General features: G+C 39.6%; 1 protein-coding gene across 3 annotated transcripts in view; it reads left to right on the top strand.

Moving 5' to 3' along the window:
• shq1 (SHQ1, H/ACA ribonucleoprotein assembly factor) overlaps positions 1-17,809 on the top strand; it is a 95,106-nt gene extending 77,297 nt beyond the window's left edge. For all 3 annotated transcript variants that reach the window (XM_061923952.1, XM_061923951.1, XM_061923953.1), the window contains exon 12: positions 17,206-17,809. In XM_061923952.1, the coding sequence (XP_061779936.1) occupies positions 17,206-17,740 (535 nt within the window). In that variant the 3' untranslated portion in view covers positions 17,741-17,809. The remainder of the gene's footprint in view (positions 1-17,205) is intronic.
• The last annotated feature ends 5,232 nt before the right edge of the window (positions 17,810-23,041 follow it).

Raw genomic sequence — 23,041 nt, 5'->3', positions numbered from 1 at the left:
AGTTGTTGTCGTAGGAGGGCACTATAAATTCCCCGCAACCTGATTGGTTGAAATACTGAATGGGAAGAAAGTATTGTACAAAAACCAAAGCAATTTTCCTATAAGAGATATTGTAAATCCAAGTAATCTGTCCCAAATACATAGATCATACTTGCCAACCCTCCCGGATTTTCCGGGAGACTCCCGAAATTCAGCGCCTCTCCCGAAAACCTCCCGGGACAAATTTTCTCCCGAAAATATCCCGGAATTCAGGCGGAGCTGGAGGCCACGCCCCCTCCAGCTCCATGCGGACCTGAGTCCGCTTTCCCACAATATAAAGAACGTCTACAGTAAAGCAGTCCGTCTGCCGTAAACAGCAATGTTGTGACACTCTTAAACAGGACAATACTGCCATCTAGTGCATTTGATGAAAGCACTTTTGTGCGTGCCACACAGCAATGCATAATCAGAGAGGGTGTTCAGCATGGTTACAAAGATAGTGACAGAGAATAGAACAAGGATGGACAATTCAACCCTTAACTCAACAATGAGTAGATGAGTGTTATGTGTGTGTATATGTGTAAATAAATGAACACTGAAATTCAAGTATTTCTTTTATTTATATATATAGCTAGAATTCACTGAAAGTCAATTATTTCTTATATATATATATACGGTGTATATATATATATATATATATATATATATATATATATATATATATATATATATATATATATATAGCTAGAATTCACTGAAAGTCAATTATTTCTTATATATATATATATATATCTATATATATATATATATCCATCCATCCATCCATCCATTTTCTACCGCTTATTCCCTTCGGGGTCGCGGGGATATATATATATATATAGCTAGAATTCACTGAAAGTCAATTATTTCTTTTATATATATATATATAAATATATATATCCATCCATCCATTTCCTACCGCTTATTCCCTTCGGGGTCGCGGGGATATATATATATATATATATATATATATATATATATATATATATATATATATATATGAAATACTTGACTTGGTGAATTCTAGCTGTAAATATACTCCTCCCCTCTTAACCACGCCCCCAACCACGCCCCCGCCCCAACCACGCCCCCCACACCCACACCCACCCCCCACCTCCCGAAATTGGAGGTCTTAAGGTTGGCAAGTATGACATAGATACAAACAAAGCACATAGATTAAACTAATTTTTGCAAGTACAGTGGTACCTCAGCTTTATGGGTTTAATTTGTTTTGTGGTGAAGCTCGTAATCGTAATTGAATTAAAAGTTTTATGTGCTCAAATTATTTTTAATTGGCTGGCAATATAATAGCTTTTGTCGACTTTTTCTGCTTCAGTAACAATTATGTGCCCGTACTGCTTTGCCAAGCTACACGCACACCTCGCTCATGTTTTTCCATGACTTCTTTCTTCAGTTCAATCGCTCCTCCTTCTTCTTCTCAGTACTGTCCTTCACACTCAACTTCTTTGTTCCCATGGTTGAAAAAATACGTTTTGACTTGTTTGCCACCCATTTACTGCAAGCTAATGAGCATGTGGTACACTGAATGTTTTGGTCGGATTTTACGGGGGTGCCAACTAGCACTGGGTTGGCTCATAACACAAATTTTTGCTCGCAAGCTAAAGCATAACAATTAGCCGAGACACAGCACTTTTCCCCTAAAAAAACTGTTAGCTGAGGCTCTGTATGACAAAAGCCTTGGTGAATGCTCAAAACTAAAAAAGTATTTACAAGTATTTATTTATTATACATGTTTATGATATTTTCTGTCTACTTTGTCTGCCCTTTGCCCTCCTGTATGACTCTCTAATGTGATGTGTAATTCCCTGAATCCGGTACAAATTTATCAGAAGATTGTTCTGCAAGTGATGAGATTAGGTCTTGGAAGAATCGGAACACTTTTGTTCAATCTAAATGGCTTCAAAGGGGATAACACGCTTTAATTATCTCATACATCCCTCAGCACTAGAAGTGATCTGAGAACCCCAGCGGGTTAGAACAAAAACGTAGGATCTCACAGATAAAACTGAGAAGTAATCCAGATTTTCTCTCTGGATGTTGCCACTCCAGCGTTTTAGCCAATATATGTACTTACCCACTGTTTGCATAATTACCCACTCCATTGATCACATTACATTTATTGATTAGTCTAACCCACAGCCTCTCAAATACCCTAATAGGTTGTACCCAGTCATGTGACTTGTTTCTGACCTGTTTACTTCCGGTGAAGAAAGTGGTGGTCAACCAAACCAATATGGGTACTGTACAGCAACCAGTGTGCAAACTATCTGAGTACGTAAGGGGCCTAGTTGTTGTCGCTAAAAGCAGATGTGAGCAAAAAATCTATGCAACAGATTTGATCGCTATAAGTTATCAAAAAGAGATTTATTGTGTGATCTCAAGTAGTATCTGTCGGACGTGTTCCCAGACATGTTGACCTATCTGATGCTCTAGACCAGGGGTCGGCAACCCGCGGCTCCGGAGCCGCATGCGGCTCTTTGATCACTCTGATGCGGCTCAGCTGCATACTTGCCGACCCCCTGGTTTTCCTGGGAGACTGTCGGATTTCTGTGCCTCTCGCAGAAAACTTCCAGGATTAATATTATCCGATTTTCACCCTTACAATAATAATAAGGGCGTGCCATGATGATACTACATTTAGCGCCCTCTACAATCTGTATAAACAGCGTGCAAGCCCAGCTACTTGTTATGTGCATCTTCTGCTTGCACACGTTAGTGACAGCAAGGCATACTTGGTCAACAGCCACACAGGTTACACTGACGGTGGCCATAAAAAACAACTTTAACACTCTTACTAATAATGCGCCACACTTTGAACCAAAACCAAACAAGAATGACAAACACATTTCGGGAGAACATCTGCACCTTAACACAACAGAACAAATACCCAGAATCCCATGCAGCCCTGACTCTTCCGGGCTACATTATACACCCCTGCTACCACCAAACCCCGCCCCCACCCCCACCCTGCTCCCCCACACATCAACAACACCCCCCCCCCCTGTGTGCATCGGTTGAGGTGGGCGGGGTTTGGTAGCGGGGGTGTATAATGTAGCCCGGAAGAGTTAGGGCTGCATGGGATTCTGGGTATTTGTTCTGTTGTGTTACGGTGCAGATGTTCTCCCGAAATGTGTTTGTCATTCTTGTTTGGTGTGGGTTCACAGTGTGGCGCATTATTAGTAAGAGTGTTAAAGTTTTTTATACCGCCACCGTCAGTGTAACCTGTGTGGTTGTTGACCAAGTATGCCTTGCTGTCTCTTACGTGAGCAAGCAGAAGCCCCACACAACGTGTGGCTGGGCCGGCACGCTGGTTGTAGTGGGCGCTAAATGCTGTACCATCACGGCACGTGCAAGAGAACAGTTGCCTTGATATTCGTAGTCTGCCGGAAAAATCGGGAGGGTTGACAAGTATGACGCTGTCAAGCGCCATTCATATAAAACCCGCGGGCCGCACTAACATTAAATTTTCATATTAAGGTGTGGGCCGCGTGTCTGAGACCCTTGGTTTATACGTAGCACAAAGCAAGAAAAAAAACTATGTATGCAGTGTTATTTCATTTAAAATTTCAAAAGATTTTTTTGGCTCCCATTGTTTTCTTTAATTTGTGAAACTGGTCAAAATGGCTGTTTGACTGGTAAAGGTTGCCGACTCCTGCTCTAGACGTCACTTTACACGACAAAACCGATGAAAGCTTGGAAAATCATGGAGACCTATAACTTCTTTGTGTGTGGCTGGGTCAAGGAAATTGGTTTTAAGACACTTCCAGATCAATCGTTTTTGCTCGGGTAGGGTTGCATTTCATGATTTAACGTTGTGTCTTGCGAGGACGAGGCCTTATAAGCAATCTGGGAGAAGCACTCGATAGGATTGATTCACTCTTTTTTTAATTTTCCCGTTATGTCAACCACTCATAAAGATAACCAGTCACACCAGTCGCACGCGTTATGAGTATGTGTGATTTCCCGCTTCTTTATCAAAATATAACTAGATTTCAACATTGTGTATTTGCTGAAAGCTTTATTTATTTCTTAAAAATGTGTTTGAAGAACTCCAAAACAAGATAAAATACAAACGTAATACTTAAATGGGAAATACTAAACGTTAAATGTATTTCAAATAAACCTTCAACAAAGTGATCACTGCAAACCTGTGCGTTTCTCGTTGTTCCTTTGCAATATCCTGCACTTTTTTACCCTTCTTGATTACCTCTCGAGGAACTCTAAAGAAACTTTTTTCTTTTTCGCAATTTGAACGGTTTTAATAGCCTATAACAATGCAAACATAGGGCATTTTTCTGCCAGAAAGGCAAAATGCCGCCTAGAACTCTTTTATTTAAAAGGAAAAATCAGAACTATCCAACCAGCATGGTTAAAAAATGTCATTCTTAAGCGACAGAAAACCAAAACAACAAATTATGGATACGCTGTTTGGATTTTTTTGTACACATACACAACATATCATAAAATAAAGTGGTGCCTAAGCTTTTTTTCATCCCACTTTTCGTATGATCCGGTTTTCAGCACAAACTTTCACCAAATTTATTTTGACTCTACGTAGATCAGGGGTGCTCACACTTTTTCTGCAAGCGAGCTACTTTTCAATTGATCAAGTCGTGGGGATCTACCTCATTCATATATATAATTTATATTTACTTATTTATGAAATATATGTTTTTGTTAACAAATTAAAGCATGTTTAACACATATAGTTAATATTGTTAACAAGTTAAAGGTGTTTAAAGATAATGCAAGCATGTTTAACACATATAGTTAATATTGTTAACAAGTTAAAGGTGTTTAATGATAATACAAGCATGTTTAACACATAGTTAATATTGTTAATAAATTAAAGGTGTTTAATGATAATACAAGTACCGGTATGTTTAATACATATAATTAATATTGTTAACAACTTAAAGGTGTTTAAAGATAATACAAGCATGTTTAACACATAGTTAATATTGTTAATAAGTTAAAGGTGTTTAAAGATAATACAAGCATGTTTAGCACATATAGATTCCTTTCTTTCATGAAGACAAGAATATAAGTTGGTGTATTACCTGATTCTGATGACTTGCATTGATTGTAATCAGACAGTAGTGCTGATAACGTCCGCATTTTCGAATGGAGGAGAAAAAAAGTCCTCCTTTCTGTCCAATACCACATGAAAGTGGTTGGTTTTTGGCATCTTATTTGTCCAGCTTCCATACTCCTTTGTATACACTTTACAAGAAATGCATTGTCGGCAAACTCCGTAGCTTGCTAGCTTGTGCACGCCAGCTTTCTGAGACTCTTATTTTGTTAGCGCAACTGTGCAGTCGGTCTTTGGAGTTTTGACAACAGGTACAGCGCCAGAGTCTGTTAAAATAAAGTGTTTCTCGCCTTCGAGTCGGTAATTTTAATGAGCTGGCAGCAGCCAGCGTCTTCTCAGAAGACCCTCGGGTGCCGTGAATGTCAATCAAGTGACGAAAGTGACGTCATAGTGAACATTTATGATCGCTCATTTTTAGGACTATTTTTTTAATGCCTGGCTGGTGATCGACTGACACACCCTCCGAGATCGACCGGTAGCTCGCGATCGACGTAATGAGCACCCCTGTCGTAGATTGTCTTCGGCCAAACATCGCACGTAACAAACAATTTTTTTTGCTTGCGTGTCATACCATAAAATCGAGTGTCAAAACAAAGAATCCCACATGCTGGTGTCTCCATTAATGTGCCGTTTTTATTTAAAGAGTGCAAGATGAACCACCATGGGGCAAAGGAAAGTTTTTGAGTGCCGGCACTTCAATAAGGAAGAAAACTATTGAATTCAAGAAAGAACGCAGAGCGAAGCATTTTTGGCTGTCGTGAACAGATTTATTGGATTTGCATAATTATCTTTGCGAAAAGTTGCTTTGTTTTTACTTTTGGAACGGGTTACAAACAATAACCAAAGTACCGAAAAGTAGTTTCAATGCTGTAAAATAAAATGTTGCCGCTTTACCCAAGACTGAAATACCTCGTATACGTATCTAAACTAAGGGTGTCCAAACCTTTTCTAGTGAGGGCCACATCCATAAAAAATTAAGGATGCGGCGGCCAATTTGATATAATTTGTACATTTAAGATCTTAAAACCAATATAATGTAGATCAATCAATATATGCGAAACTATAAGGTGTGCTCTTCCCTAAACGCAGATCACGCGCTGTCCTTAGGGCCCCGTGTTGCAAATGTAGCAAATTAAATTCAAGTTTGATTAAAGATGTATACAAATTGTTTCACATAAATAAATAAAAAAAGTGCAATATTGTAATGGGGTGGGGGCTCAAAATAAAATTCTGCTTAGGGCCTCTTTATCTGAGCAAAACATTCACAACTTAGCTTTGTGTTACAGGAGGAAACTAAGAAAATGAGTGCCATATCTAATCTGTATTGATTATCAATATTCATTTTGAGATATTACATTTCTGGTTATTATTCTTTACAAATATTATTATTCCGCCAACTGAAACTTTGTTGAGGGCTTTAGCACACTAGAAAACGTACCATATCTTGCAAAAAATTTTTTTACCCATGTTTGTGACAGGACGCACCGAAATCCTCAAGGTTTTTGGCCATTTTGGTTTTTAGGTCGCATTTTTCCGAGTATCAGGGCAGTTGTATTTTTTCTTAGTTTTTCTGTGTAATGTTCTGATAAAATAAAGCTATGGGCTGCAAATGTCCCCCGGGCAGCACTTTGGACCACTCAAAGATTCTTCATGTCAATTTATCCATACAAGCAAGACATATGGAAGAATTAAGATACTGTTTCTCTGTCACCCTCTACTGTGGAGCCAATTTCTAAGCTCGGGGAGAAATATAAGTTATGGTCCCTATGAAGCGATTAGACTCTTTAGAATTTGGCCGTGAGCCACATGTCCGTTCTTTCAATGAGGCTTGGCTTGTAAGAGAAGCTTATTTTATTCCTGCTGATTATGGCACAGGTGTGGGACCAAAGTTCTGCTTTGGACGGTTTATCACTTGAGCAAAATATGTGCTTGTAAAGTTTGAAAATGTTCCAAAAAAAATGTGAATTTAAATGATTATGAGAGATTTATGCAATTATTTTACATTATTTACCATTTCTTGTGCTGTAAATACCTATTGTCTGTGACTCATTCACATTTGATCAGTCATGCAACGTATTTCGGATCTATGCCTCATGATGCATTTGTGTAACAGTGAGTTTATACAGCAGCTAATTTTCTGAGACATCTATAATCAAGAACAGAGGTCTTCAACTGGGGTCCGCAGAGCATGGGGGGCCGTGAGAGTTTAAAAATATTCTTCCTCTGCAACGTTTTCACATTGAGCCAACACACTGTCATCAAGTTGAATTGGAATAAATAATAACATATAACATTAATTTATTATGACATTATTATATACATGTTTGCAGTTAAGACGGCTAGCGATTAGCGCTCTAGTCGTTTTGTGATCAGTGTGTTACCCGCTAGCGATTAGCGCCCTAGTTGTCAATTAACTTCCCTAGTTGTCAGCTGGCGATTACCACGCTGGTTATCTATTATTATTATTTATTATTTGGGGGTTAGGTAGTTGCAAGTGAGCATTTAGCGCAGTAGTTGTCAGCTAGCGATTAGCACTCTAGTTGCCAGCTGGTGATTAGCATGTTGGTCGTCTGCTAGTGATTAGCGCACTAGTTGCCAGCGGGCAGTTAGAGCTAGTTGCTTGCTGTTAGCGGCACAGTACCGTTATTTGAATATCGTTAGTATTACACACTAACAAGGTACTTATCGGACCAGTTTAATGTCAAATGCAACCATAATTTCTTACAAGATATAACAGTAGGGGGCCCCTGCTCCTTCTCGTCACCAGTTTGAAGGTCCTTGCCCTGGAAAACGTTAAAGATCTATAAGACAAGTTTTCAGAAGGAAAACTTGTGTTTTTCTTTATCTTTTGGAAATGCGGTGGTCTGATTGTTCCGGTATTCAGTCATAGTTCTGGATTTTATTTCCCAGAACGTGAAAGATGCATTTATGGTTACTTTCAGGAAATCTGGTGCTCCAATGACATACATTCTTAAACGAGGGACTTATAGGACCAGTTTAATGTAAAATGCAACCCTAATTTCTTACAAGATATAACAGTATCTTGCTCCTTCTCGCCATCAGTTTGAAGGTCCTTGCCCTAGAAAACGTTAAAGATCTATAAGACAAGTTTTCAGAAGGAAGACTTGTGTTTTTCTTTATCTTTGGAAATGCGGTGGTCTGATTGTTCCGGTATGCAGTCATAGTTCTTGGATTTTATTTCCCAGAACGTGAAAGATGCATTTATGGTTATTTTCAGGAAATCTGGTGCTCCAATGACATACATTCTTAAACGAGGGACTTATAGGACCAGTTTAATGTAAAATGCAACCCTAATTTCTTACAAGATATAACAGTATCTTGCTCCTTCTCGCCATCAGTTTGAAGGTCCTTGCCCTAGAAAACGTTAAAGATCTATAAGACAAGTTTTCAGAAGGAAGACTTGTGTTTTTCTTTATCTTTGGAAATGCGGTGGTCTGATTGTTCCGGTATGCAGTCATAGTTCTTGGATTTTATTTCCCAGAACGTGAAAGATGCATTTATGGTTACTTTCAGGAAATCTGGTGCTCCAATGACATATATTCTTAAACAAGGTACTTATAGGACTAGTTTAATGCAAAATGCAACCATAATTTCTTACAAGATATAACAGTATCTTGCTCCTTCTCGTCATCAGTTTGAAGGTGCGTGCCCTGGAAAACGTTAAAGATCTATAAGACAAGTTTTCAGAAGGAAGACTTGTGTTTTTCTTTATCTTTGGAAATGCGGTGGTCTGATTGTTCCGGTATTCAGTCATAGTTCTGGATTTTATTTCCTAGAATGTGAAAGATGCATTTATGGTTACTTTCAGGAAATCTGGTGCTCCAATGACATAGATTCTTAAACAAGGTACTTATCGGACCAGTTTAATGTAAAATGCAACCATAATTTATTACAAGATATAACAGTAGGGGGCCCCTGCTCCTTCTCGTCATCAGTTTGAAGGTCCTTGCCCTGGAAAATGTTAAAGATCTATAAGACAAGTTTTCAGAAGGAAGACTTGTGTTTTTCTTTATCTTTGGAAATCCGGTGGTCTGATTGTTCCGGTATTCAGTCATAGTTCTGGATTTTATTTCCTAGAACGTGAAAGATGCATTTATGGTTACTTTCAGGAAATCTGGTGCTCCAATGACATACATTCTTAAACGAGGGACTTATAGGACCAGTTTAATGTAAAATGCAACCCTAATTTCTTACAAGATATAACAGTATCTTGCTCCTTCTCGCCATCAGTTTGAAGGTGCGTGTCCTGGAAAACGTTAAAGATCTATAAGACAAGTTTTCAGAAGGAAGACTTGTGTTTTTCTTTATCTTTTGGAAATCCGGTGGTCTGATTGTTCCGGTATTCAGTCATAGTTCTGGATTTTATTTCCCAGAATGTGAAAGATGCATTTATGGTTACTTTCAGGAAATCTGGTGTTCTAATGACATCGTTCTTACATCTGAAGACAGGCTTTATCTGTAGTGTTTTCAAGAGCACCGACCGACATGTAGAATTAGTTTCTCTTCCTAATAACGATGAAAGGAACGCCAGATTGTAATTGAACTGTTTTATACAGTCCCTGCGCAGTCAGACAGACACACACCATTTCCTTCCCGTTTTCAACAAAACACTTTGGCAGATGGAGGCGTCTTTGTCTCACTAAAAGTTTTCCGAGCTGGAAAGAGCCAGCCCTTCTCAGTTTAACGAAGGCTAGTCACAACAGCGGTGTGGTAATGACTGGATTGTGGATAACGTTATCCCACCCCCTCTTGGACAGAGCTTTTGTATTCACCACAGGCCAAGCTACTCCCACCACAGAGCAAGGGAGGGGAGGGGAAACAAGCTTGCCCCTCCAACGCTAACGCAATAATGACTTCCCACGGGGGTAAGAGAATACGGAGTGCTCTTTGAAGTGGCTGTTCTGCAGCAGCCTCTCTGGCCTCAGTCGCACTGTTGGATACTCCAAACAAGATTTATACCGACTTCATTCAGCAGTCATCAGGCAAAGCTACCGTCATCGTTTAGTATCATCATTTAGTCATTTTCAGTTTGTCAAGTCTTTTTTTCCCCCAAGGTGTTCATTTGTCATTTCAATAAAAACAATTACCATAAATTCCGGACTAAAGAGCAAACCTAAAAGCAAGCTGAACCCACTTATTTTTGGACACATTTTATTTTGTACATTTATTAACCACAGTGTAAACCTGTGTAACCATGAAATATTTACACAGGTGTTGGTATTCATTCAGAAATTTAAAAAAAGACAGTGCCTGTAATATAAAGCTCTTTTCCACCTAACGTTTGGTTCCTGGAACGTCTAGTTCCTGGATCTATAGGTTCCTGTGGAAGTGTGTGGTTTGTGTTTCTACTGCATTTCACAGTTCAGGGTAGTTTATACAAATCAGGCTGATGACGTATGAAGAAGTGTATTCTTGCACACATTTAACAAATGACAGTGCCTGCAACACGAGGCCCTTTTCTACCTAACTTTTAGTTCTTAGAACCTCTAGTTCAGGGGTGTCAAACTCATTTTAGCCCAGGGGCCGCATGGAGGAAAATCTGCGCACACGCGGGGCGGACTATTAAAATCATGGCATTAAAACAGGGGTGCTCATTACGTCGATCGCGATCTACCGGTCGATCTCGGAGGGTGTGTCAGTCGATCACTAGCCAGGCATTAAAAAAATAGTCCTAAAAATGAGCGATCATAAATCTTCACTATGACGTCACTTTCGTCACTTGATTGACATTCACGGCACCCGAGGGTTTTCTGAGATGACGCTGGCTGCTGCCAGCTCATTAAAATTACCGACTGGAAGGCGAGAAACACTTTATTTCAACAGACTCTGGCGCCGTACCTGTCGTCAAAACTCCAAAGACCGACTGCACAGTTGCACAATAAAAGCTCTGCTTCATCCTGCCTGCGCTACCAAAATAAGAGTCTCAGAAAGCTGTCGTGCACAAGCTAGCAAGCTACGGAGTTTGCCGACAATGTATTTCTTGTAAAGTGTATACAAAGGAGTACGGAAGCTGGACAAATAAGATGCCAAAAACCAACCACTTTCATGTGGTATTGGACAGAAAGGAGGACTTTTTTTCTCCTCCATTCGAAAATGCGGACGTTATCATCACCATTGTCTGATTCCTATCAATGCAAGTCATCAGAATCAGGTAATACACCAATTTATATTCTTGTCTTCATGAAAGAAAGGAATATATATGTGTTAAACATGCTTGTATTATCTTTAAACACCTTTAACTTATTAACAATATTAACTATATGTGTTAAACATGCTTGTATTATCTTTAACCACCTTTAAGTTGTTAACAATATTAACTATTTGTGTTAAACATGCTTGTATTATTTTTAACCACCTTTAACTTAACAATATTAACTATATGTGTTAAACATGCTTGCATTATCTTTAAACACCTTTAACTTGTTAACAATATTAACTATATGTATTAAACATACTTGTATTATCATTAAACACCTTTAATGTATTAACAATATTAACTATATGTGTTAAACATGCTTGCATTATCATTAAACACCTTTAACTTGTTAACAAAAACATATATTTCATAAATAAGTAAATATAAATTATATATATGAATGAGGTAGATCCCCACGACTTGATCAATTGAAAAGTAGCTCGCCTGCAGAAAAAGTGTGAGCACCCCTGCATTAAAACTAAAAAAATAATGGCAACTTCAGATTGTTTTCTTTGTCTTACTTTGGCCAAAAAAAGAACAAACATTCTGAAAATATTACAATAAAAATATAGAAAAAAACTACCGGCAGGGGTAACATTTAGATCCATGAAGGAAAGAAGAAAGTCAATGAATGTTTATAACTGAATTAATTTACATATGCATAAAAATGTGTTTTCTATTGGGTTATTATTTTTAATGAATTAACGTTTACGACAACCTTTTTCCAAAACACAATACAGAATGTGAGATATAACAGGATAATGCATACATTTATCATTTGTTTTCAAAACGGTTACAAAAAAGTGGGACCCCAAAAATTTACTGTGGGACCCCATTTTTATGACTTGATGGGGTCCATGGGACCCCATTTTGAAAATTCCTAGCGTCAACACTGATGGAGTATTGGTGCGTGCAAAACAGCAAAGTAAAGCTGCTGCTCCTCCACATCGAAAGGAGCCAGATGAGGTGGTTCGGGCATCTGGTCAGGATGCCACCCGAACGCCTCCCTAGGGAGGAGTTTAGGGCACGTCCGACTGGTAGGAGGCCACGGGAAAGACCCAGTACACGTTGGGAAGACTCTGTCTCCCGGCTGGCCTGGGAACGCCTCGGGATCCCCCGGGAAGAGCTGGATGAAGTGGTTGGGAAGAGGAAAGTCTGGGCTGCCCTGCTTAGGCTGCTGCCCCCGCGACCCGACCTCGGATAAGCAGAAGAAGATGAATGGATGAATAGGAAAGTTCCTATAAAAGTCTTGTGCGGAGGAAAAGGGCCTATGGCCCACTGAAGAGTACTATCTTTTTTGCATTCCTGCACGCTTTGATCTTTGGTATCGGTGTTGAGAAGATCAGGGTTTGCTTTGTCCGGCGTTTTTTTTCAGTCCTTGTTTTCGCTTTCACGTTTGTCTAGTGGCGGGTCGTCTCTAAGGTTGTGCCGTCTTCTTTGCCCCCAGGATTCCCTTTGCAAGCAGTGTCTGTTTTCCTTTTCAATGGCTGGCTAGATCGCTTTCGGCTTTGGGGCTGTGTTGTGTGCATTTCGTCATGTCTTCTCCAAGACGAGGGTGACTCCATAACACGCTAAATGGCTGACTGAATGCTTGTGAGAGTGCCTTTGATTCAAAGAGAACAATTTGATTGGTCGGATGTGAGCAGGCTAAATTTATTGGCGGCATGTAGCAGCTAGTGAACCCTGATAAGTCCATAAATTAGTAACAGCATTGTATAAAGCGCAGGGTTCCAAGCGTGGGAGAAGAGACCTATAGACCGGAAATTACGGTACATGCTTGGAATGAAATTGATTACTAAGGGCCCGGTAGCAACCAGCAATAATTAACTTAATTTAAAATGCTAATGACAGCCAAAGAGTCCCCCCCACCCCCATTCAGACGTATTCCTCCCATATTGAAATGACGCAATGTAAATGTTAGTGACCCACAGAGGTCACCTTGTAATTACTGTGGCAACAGGCCAAGCACATGTCACCCAAATCCACTGGGGTCGGTTTTAGGGTTTCAACACACTTGTAATCCGACACTCTAAACAGGATTAAAAATGAAGATTCGGTTATCGCTTGTATGTTTTTTTTTTAACATGCCCACTCAGGCAAATCATATTGTTGATGTAGATGCCCACATCTGCTGTACAGATTTACTTCACAAAAGAGAAGTGTGGGTTATTTCTCTCTCTGCCTTATTTGTATTTGACTTTATTAAATGGATGTATTTCATGTTTTGCACAGAAGGAGATTGAAAGAAAAAGACAGACGGTAAAATTGCAAGGACGAGGGGGGGGATAAAACAAAGAGACAACAACAGAACTCCATCAGCACATAAGATATGTACATCTATGATTTGGAAAATCATAACAAAGAACCCGTTAATGAAGTAGATACTAATAACAAAACAATTTTAATGAACATTATTGCACTACAAATGAAGCAATAAAAATACCAATAGAAATGAATAATTGATTATGAATAATAATTACCTCTAACATTGCAATTGCTTCAAATGCAACAATACATAAATGTAATGAATACTTGAATTACAAAAGAAAGCAGATAAAGAAGGGGGAAGAAAGAGGAGCGGACTATATTAACCTTATACATTGTTATGGTAAAAATAGGTTAAACTTTAGCATTTTGGGGGAGCGGGGGAATGTTAATACTGTAAGTTTGATGAAACGAGATTGTATGCATGAGTGTATGTATGTTGATTGATTGATTGAGGCTTTTATTAGTAGGTTGCACAGTGAAGTACATATTCCGTACAATTGACCACTAAATGGTAACACCCGAATACGTTTTTCAACGTGTTTAAGTCGGGGTCCACTTAAATTGATTCATGATACAGATATATACTATCATATATACTATCATCATAATACAGTCATCACACAAGATAATCATCAGGGTGTATACATTGAATTATTTGCATTATTTACAATTCGGGGGGGTTAGGTTTGGTTGTTATCAGTCATCAACAATTGAGAACAGAGAAATGGATATTGAAACAGTGTAGGTCTGACTTGGTAGGATATGTACAGCAAGTAGTGGACAGAGAGAGATCAAAAGGCATAAGAAAAATATCTGCATTTGATTATTAACAACAATCCGGGGAGGGTGTTAGTTTAGGGTTGAAGTTGCCTGGAGGTGTACTTTTAGTGCGGTTTTGAAGGAGGATAGAGATGCCTTTTCTTTTATACCTGTTGGGAGCGCATTCCATATTGATGTGGCATAGAAAGAGAATGAGTTAAGACCTTTGTTAGATCAGAATCTGGGTTTAACGTGGTTAGTAGAGCTCCCCTTGGTGTTGTGGTTATGGCGGTCATTTACGTTAAGGAAGTAGTTTGACATGTACTTCGGTATCAGGGAGGTGTAGCAAATTTTATAGACTAGGCTCAGTGCAAGTTGTTTTACTCTGTCCTCCACCCTGACCCAGCCCACTGTATGTATGTATGTTTGTACAGTGAATGTATGTGTGGATGTATGTACCGTGTGTGTTTATGTATGTATGTATGTATGTACCGTGTGTGTATGTACCGTGTATGTATGTATGTACCGTGTGTGTATGTTTATGTATGTATGTACCGTGTGTTTATGTACCGTGTATGTATGTATGTATGTATGTACCATGTGTGTGTACAAACCCCGTTTCCATATGAGTTAGGAAATTGTGTTAGATGTAAATATAAACGGAATACAATGATTTGCAAATCATTTTCAACCCATATTCAGTTGAATATGCTACAAAGACAACATATTTGACGTTCAAACTGATAAACATTTTTTTGTTGTTGCAAATAATCATTAACTTTAGAATTTGATGCCAGCAACACGTGACAAAGAAGTTGGGAAAGGTGGCAATAAATACTGATAAAGTTGAGGAATGCTCATCAAACACTTATTTGGAACATCCCACAGGTGTGCAGGCTAATTGGGAACAGGTGGGTGCCATGATTGGGTATAAAAACAGCTTCCCAAAAAATGCTCAGTCTTTCACAAGAAAGGATGGGGCGAGGTACACCCCTTTGTCCACAACTGCGTGAGCAAATAGTCAAACAGTTTAAGAACAACGTTTCTCAAAGTGCAATTGCAAGAAATTTAGGGATTTCAACATCTACGGTCCATAATATCATCAAAAGTTTCAGAGAATCTGGAGAAATCACTCCACGTAATCGCCATGGCCGGAAACCAACATTGAATGACCATGACCTTCGATCCCTCAGACGGCACTGTATCAAAAACCGACATCAATCTCTAAAGGATATCACCACATGGGCTCAGGAACACTTCAGAAAACCACTGTCACTAAATACAGTTTGTCGCTACATCTGTAAGTGCAAGTTAAAGCTCTACTATGCAAAGCGAAAGCCATTTATCAACAACATCCAGAAACGCCGCTGGCTTCTCTGGGCCCGAGATCATCTAAGATGGACTCATGCAAAGTGGAAAAGTCTCCTGTGGTCTGACGAGTCCACATTTCAAATTGTTTTTGGAAATATTCGACATCGTGTCATCCGGACCAAAGGGGAAGCGAACCATCCAGACTGTTTTCGACACAAAGTTCAAAAGCCAGCATCTGTGATGGTATGGGGGTGCATTAGTGCCCAAGGCATGGGTAACTTACACATCTGTGAAGGCACCATTAATACTGAAAGGTACATACAGGTTTTGGAGCAACATATGCTGCCATCTAAGCGTCGTCTTTTTCATGGACACCCCTGCTTATTTCAGCAAGACAATGCCAAGCCATGTTCAGCACATGTTACAACAGCGTGGCTTCGAAAAAAAAGAGTGCGGGTATTTTCCTGGGCCGCCTGCAGTCCAGACCTGTCTCCCATCGAAAATGTGTGGCGCACTATGAAGCGACCCCGGACTGTTGAACGACTGAAGCTCTACATAAAACAAGAATGGGAAAGAATTCCACTTTCAAAGCTTCAACAATTAGTTTCCTCAGTTCCCAATCGTTTATTAAGTGTTGTTAAAAGAAAAGGTGATGTAACACAGTGTTGAACATGCCCTTTCCCAACTACTTTGGCACATGTTGCAGCCATGAAATTCTAAGTTAATTATTATTTGCAAAAAAATATAAAGTTTATAAGTTTGAACATCAAATATCTTGCCTTTGTAGTGCATTCAATTGAATATGGGTTGAAAAGGATTTGCAAATCATTGTATCCCGTTTATATTTACATCTAACACAATTTCCCAACTCATATGGAAACGGGGTTAGTATGTATGTATGTATGTATGTATGTATGTACCATGTGTGTATGTTTATGTATGTATGTACCGTGTATGTATGTATGTATGTGTGTGTGTGTGTATATGTTTATGTATGTATGTACCTTGTATGTATGTATGTACTGTGTGTGTATGTTTATGTATATATGTACCGTGTGTGTGTGTGTGTGTGTATGTATATATATATATATATATATATATATATATACACCGTGTGTGTGTATGTACCTATGTTTGTATGTACAATATATTTGTCTCAGAGTATGTGCGAGAGACAAAGTACGGTCCCAACTACCCAGAAAGCTGAACTATCTATTCAAGAGAACTAATGTAGTTATAGTTCATTGACGTAATTTGTGTTATAAAATAAGAACAGGAAGTGAACATATGTGTTAGTAATTGATAAGATACAAAAAGAGGTAGGATTAATAAGCTTTGCTTCTTCTTCTTCTTTTCAGAAGAGAAACATGTAAAAAAAAAAAAACTATGTAAAGAGAAACATGTAAAAAAAAAAAACAATGTTAAAAAAAACAACTATGTATCATATTGTAACAGTTTGCATGTTTGAAAATAAACTTAAACAAAAATTACTAGTAAAGTGGATCCGTCTGTCTCATAGGTCTAAAAAGTTGTCAGCCCTGGCAGCAACGCTACAAAAAGCCTCCCTCCAGAAAAAAGACTTGGAGCTGGAGCTTGAGGAGCTGGAAGAGGCAGCCTCAATGGTTGCCGAGGAGGAAGGAAGCTCCAAGAGTGCTTCAGGGAGCGTTTGCAGTGACAGCAACTCCTCCCAAGAAGACGAGGAGTGCGCGACCCCGGGCGGAGGGGGAGGAGAGTCATCCAAGGACAGCCCTCTGCACCCCTCCTCCCTCGTCTGCGCCATCCCACAGCAGAGCGTCACGCTCCCATCAGCGGACGGCAACGTCGACGCTTTCCCACCCGCCTCAGAAGGCACCAGACCACTCATCCAAGAGCTCGGGGAGCTGAGAATCACTCAAGACGCACGCAGCAGTCCTGAAGAGGAGAGGAAGCTTTCACAGGCGAAGACGAGCGCAGCAGCAGAAGGGACTTTATTAGAGCCGAGTCAGCAGAATAACGCTCTGCTCATCATTAAAACACAGGAAGATTCATCCCCTGATGGGCTTTTTAAAATGTAACCTGGATGTAAACCCTCAAATATTTCATCTTGTGCTTGTAAGTACTTTATTCATATTTCATACATCATTTTTTATGTTTTTGTTCCAGAAGGTCAAATCTAATAGAGTGAATCGTATTTTCCCGTAAGAAATCATGAAAAAACAATTAATTTGTTCCAGACATCTGAAAATGTAAACCCAAAGTGCATTTCTATTAGGATAATTGTAGTTTTACATGCAGAAAATACAAATAAATGACAATAGGAATGGAGAAAAGAGCATTTAACATCACTTTTACCTTTACTATTCTAAGGCTCTTGTACTAGAATTGCATACAAATCTAATTATGGTGACTATGTTCAGCTGAAAGTGGGAGTATGAAAGATGAGGTACTACTTTATGTTTGAGATATTTACCAAGATTTCCAGTGACAAGTTCTTTTCCTGACATTGTTTATGTTGTATACAAATACTGTTAGTGACTCTGTAAGCTCTTGTATTTACTTGAAATAAATTGTTACCAAATATGCCTTCTAGTTGCTTTTTTGAGAAAATACCCATCCATCCATTTTTATGTCATGTATTAACTTGATTCATTTTAATATGTGTGCTGTTGGCAAAACTGAATGGTTCCTTCCTCATGAACAAGGTTTGATAAATAAAATGCACATGATATGACACACCATATTAGTTAAAGTGGCCAATCCCATAATTTAAAGTAGCACACCACATTGTTTTAAAATGGGCCTCCACATAATTTTAAATTGGCCCTTCACATAATTTTATTTTGGCCTGCCACATCATTGTAAAATGTCCCATCCCAAAAATGTTATGTGGCACACCATATAATTTCAATTTGGCCCACCACGTCATTTTAATGTGGGCTTCCATATTCTAAAGTGGCCCATCCCATAATTTTAAAGTAACACACCAAGTTAGTATAATGTGGCCCGCAACATTACTTCAAAGTGACCCTCCACGTCATTTAATGTGGTCTGTCACATAATTTTAAAATGGCCCATCCCAAAATGTTAATGTGTGTCACATAATTTTAAAGTGGCCCGCCACGTCATTTTAATGTGGTTTGCCATATAATTTTAAAATGGCCAATCGCATAATTTAAAGTAGCACGCCACATCATTTTAAAATGACAGTCCACATAATTTTAATGTGGTCTGCCACATCATTTAAGTGGCCTAATACATAATTTTCATGTGGCACATACCAAATTTTATTTTGGCTTGCCACATCATTTTAAAATGTCCCATTCCATAATTTTAATATGGCCCGGCATATCATTTTAAAGTGACCCTCCACGTCAATTATTGTGGTCTGCCACATAATTTTAATTTGGCCCATCCCATAATTTTATTTTGGCCTGCCACATCATTTTAAAAATGGCCCTACACATAATTTTATGGTGGTCCGCCACATAATTTCAAATTGATCCATCCCATAATTTTTTTTTGGCTTGCCACATCATTTTAAAAATGGCCCTACACATACTTTTAAAGTGGTCTGCCACATAATTTCAAATTGGTCCATCCCATAATTTTTATTTTGGCCCAACACGTCATTTTAAAATGTCCCATTCCCTAATTTTAATATGGTCCGCTATATATTTTTAAAGTGACCCTCCAGGACATATTAATGTGGTCTGCCCCATCATTTTTAAGAGGTCCATCCCATAATTCTAAAGTGGCACGTCACATTATTATAATGTGGCCCTCCACATAATTTTAATGTGGTCTGCCACATAATTTTAATATGGCCCATTCCAAAATTTTAATGTCTGTCACATCATTTTAAAGTGGCCCATCCTATAATTGTAATGTGGCACGCCATATCATTTTAAAGTGTCCCTACACATAATTTTAATGTGGTTTGCCACATCATTTATTGTGGACCGAATACATAATTTTAAAGGGGTACATCCCATAATTTTATTTGGGCTTGCCACATCATTTTAAAATGTCCCATTCCCTAATTTTAATATGACCCGTCATGTAATTTTAAAGTGACCCTCCAGGACATTTTAACGTGGTCTGCCCCATAATTGTTAAGTGGTCCATCCCATATTTTTAAAATTGCACGCCACATTATTGTAATGTGGCCCGTTACATCATTTTAATTTGGCCCTCCACATCATTTATCGTGGTCTACAACATAATTTTAATTTGGCCCATCCCATAATTGTATTTTGGCCTGCCACATCATTTTAAAAATGGCCCTACACATTTGAATGTGGTCTGCCACATCATTTATTGTGGTCCGCTACATCATTTTAAATTGGTCCATCCCATAATTTTGTTTTGGCCCGCCACATCATTTTAAAATGTCCCATTCCCTAATTTTAATATGACCCGTCATGTAATTTTAAAGTGACCCTCCAGGACATTTTAATGTGGTCTGCCCCATAATTTTTAAGTGGTCCATCCCATAATTCTAAAGTGGCACGTCACATTATTATAAGGTGGCACTCCACATCATTTTAATTTTATTTACTTCCGCCACATCATTTTAATATGGTCTGCCACATCATTTAAAATGGTCCGCCACATCATTTAAAATGGTCCGCCACATAATTTTAAAATGGTCCATCCCATAATTATATTTTGGCCTGCCACATCATTTTAAATTTGGCCCTACACATAATTTTAACGTGGTCTGCCACATCATTTACGTGGTCTACCACATCATTTCAAAATGGCCCATTCCCTAATTTTAATATGGTCCGCCATATACTTTTAAAGTGACCCTTCATGACATTTTAAAGTGGTCTGCCCCATAATTTTTAAAGAGTCCATCCCATAATTGTATAGTGGCACGTCACATTATTATGTGGCCCTCCACATCATTTTAACATGGTCTGCCACATAATTTTAACTTGGCCCATCCCATAATTTTATTTACTTCCGCCACATCATTTAAAATGGTCTGCCCCATAATTTTAAAATGGCCCATCCCATAATTTTAAAGTGGTACGCCACATTATTGTAACGTGGCCCGTTACATCATTTTAATTTGGCCCTCCACATCATTTATTGTGGTCTGCCACATCATTATAAAATTGACCCTACACATAATTTTAACGTGGTCTACAATGTCATTTATTGTGGTCTGCCACAATCTTTTCAAATTGTCCCATTCTGTAATTTTAAGATGGTCTGCCATAGAATTTTAAAGTGAACCTCCACATAATTTTAACGTGGTCTGCCACATAATTTTAAGGTGGCCCATCCCGTAATTTTATTTAGTTCCGCCACATCATTTTAATATGGTCCATCCCATAATTTAAAATTGGCACGCCACATTATTGTAATGTGGCCTGTTACATCATTTTAAGTTGGCCCTCCACATCATTTATTGTGGTCTGCCACATCATTTTAAAATTGGCCCTACACATAATTTTAACGTGGTCTGCCACATCATTTCAAATTGGCCCATTCTGTAATTTTAATATGGTCTGCCATATAATTATAAAGTGACCCTCCAAATCATTTTAATGTGGTCTGCCACATCATTTTAATATGACCCATCCCATAATTTTAAAGTTGCACGCCACATTATTGTAATGTGGACAGTCACGTCATTTTAAAGTGACCCCCACATAGTTTTATGAGGTCTGTCACATCATTAACTGGCCAACTACATCTTAATATAGTGGCCTGCCATTCATTTTACTGTACGAGTTAGGCTATCATACATGTTGATATATATTCACTGTTACAAGTGGCCCCTTAATCCCGATGCGGCCCCCAATAAAAAAACGTTTGACACCCCTGGTCTACAGTGAGGTATCCCTTAGAAGACCAGTCCTTTGATGGGCAATAAACGTACTCTTACACTGTCCCAGCGAGCACAAACATTCACATAAACCGTTAGTCTCCACCAAGTTACTCGCGGAGCTTACTGGCAGAGAAGCCAATCTTTAACAAATGTGACAAAAGCTCCTTTCCCCACTCGGGGGATCGAGTGGAGTGGAAAAGCGTGTCGGCAGCGAGCGCGCAGAAGTGATTGATCCATCCGCCGTGAACGTGGGAGCAGGGCGGACACAGCTCGATATGGCGGGCTTTGTGTACGCAGACAAAACAAACATGGAGGCTCATGTCAGCCAGACAGATGCTGCTGCTGCTCGGGAGCAGTTAGTGTGGGAGATAAGAGCACTCAGGGGGCCCCGCCTGGCACAAACCACATCGGCAGCCACGCAGCGGACGTAGTCTCCATAGAGGATGTTAACTCCGGACTTCCCAAGTTTTTCAACACCTCCTGTAGATGAGTTATGGAGTGGAAGTCAGGCAAGACAAGACTTCATGTCCCTCCCTAACAAGACTTCATGTCCCTCCTTGACAAGACTTCATGTCCTTCCCTGACAAGACTTCATGTCCCTCCCTGACAAGACTTCATGTCCCTCCCTGACAAGACTTCATGTCCCTCCCTGACAAGACTTCATGTCCCTCCCTGACAAGACTTCATGTCCCTCCCTGACAAGACTTCATGTCCCTCCCTGACAAGACTTCATGTCCCTCCCTGACAAGACTTCATGTCCCTCCCTGACAAGACTTCATGTCCTTCCCTGACAAGACTTCATGTCCTTCCCTGACAAGACTTCATGTCCTTCCCTGACAAGACTTCATGTCCCTCCCTGACAAGACTTCATGTCCCTCCCTGACAAGACTTCATGTCCCTCCCTGACAAGACTTCATGTCCCTCCCTGACAAGACTTCATGTCCCTCCCTGACAAGACTTCATGTCCCTCCCTGACAAGACTTCATGTCCCTCCCTGACAAGACTTCATGTCCCTCCCTGACAAGACTTCATGTCCTTCCCTGACAAGACTTCATGTCCTTCCCTGACAAGACTTCATGTCCTTCCCTGACAAGACTTCATGTCCCTCCCTGACAAGACTTCATGTCCCTCCTTGACAAGACTTCATGTCCTTCCCTGAGAAGACTTCATGTCCCTCCCTGACAAGACTTCATGTCCCTCCCTGACAAGACTTCATGTCCCTCCCTGACAAGACTTCATGTCCCTCCCTGACAAGACTTCATGTCCCTCCCTGACAAGACTTCATGTCCCTCCCTGACAAGACTTCATGTCCCTCCCTGACAAGACTTCATGTCCCTCCCTGACAAGACTTCATGTCCCTCCCTGACAAGACTTCATGTCCTTCCCTGACAAGACTTCATGTCCTTCCCTGACAAGACTTCATGTCCTTCCCTGACAAGACTTCATGTCCCTCCCTAACAAGACTTCATGTCCCTCCTTGACAAGACTTCATGTCCTTCCCTGAGAAGACTTCATGTCCCTCCCTGACAAGACT

This window comes from Nerophis lumbriciformis, linkage group LG28 (genome assembly GCF_033978685.3).
Source record: "Nerophis lumbriciformis linkage group LG28, RoL_Nlum_v2.1, whole genome shotgun sequence".
Lineage (NCBI taxonomy): Eukaryota > Metazoa > Chordata > Actinopteri > Syngnathiformes > Syngnathidae > Nerophis > Nerophis lumbriciformis.
The sequence above is the reverse complement of the archived record's forward strand: the minus strand, read 5'-3'. Positions and strand labels throughout refer to the sequence as shown.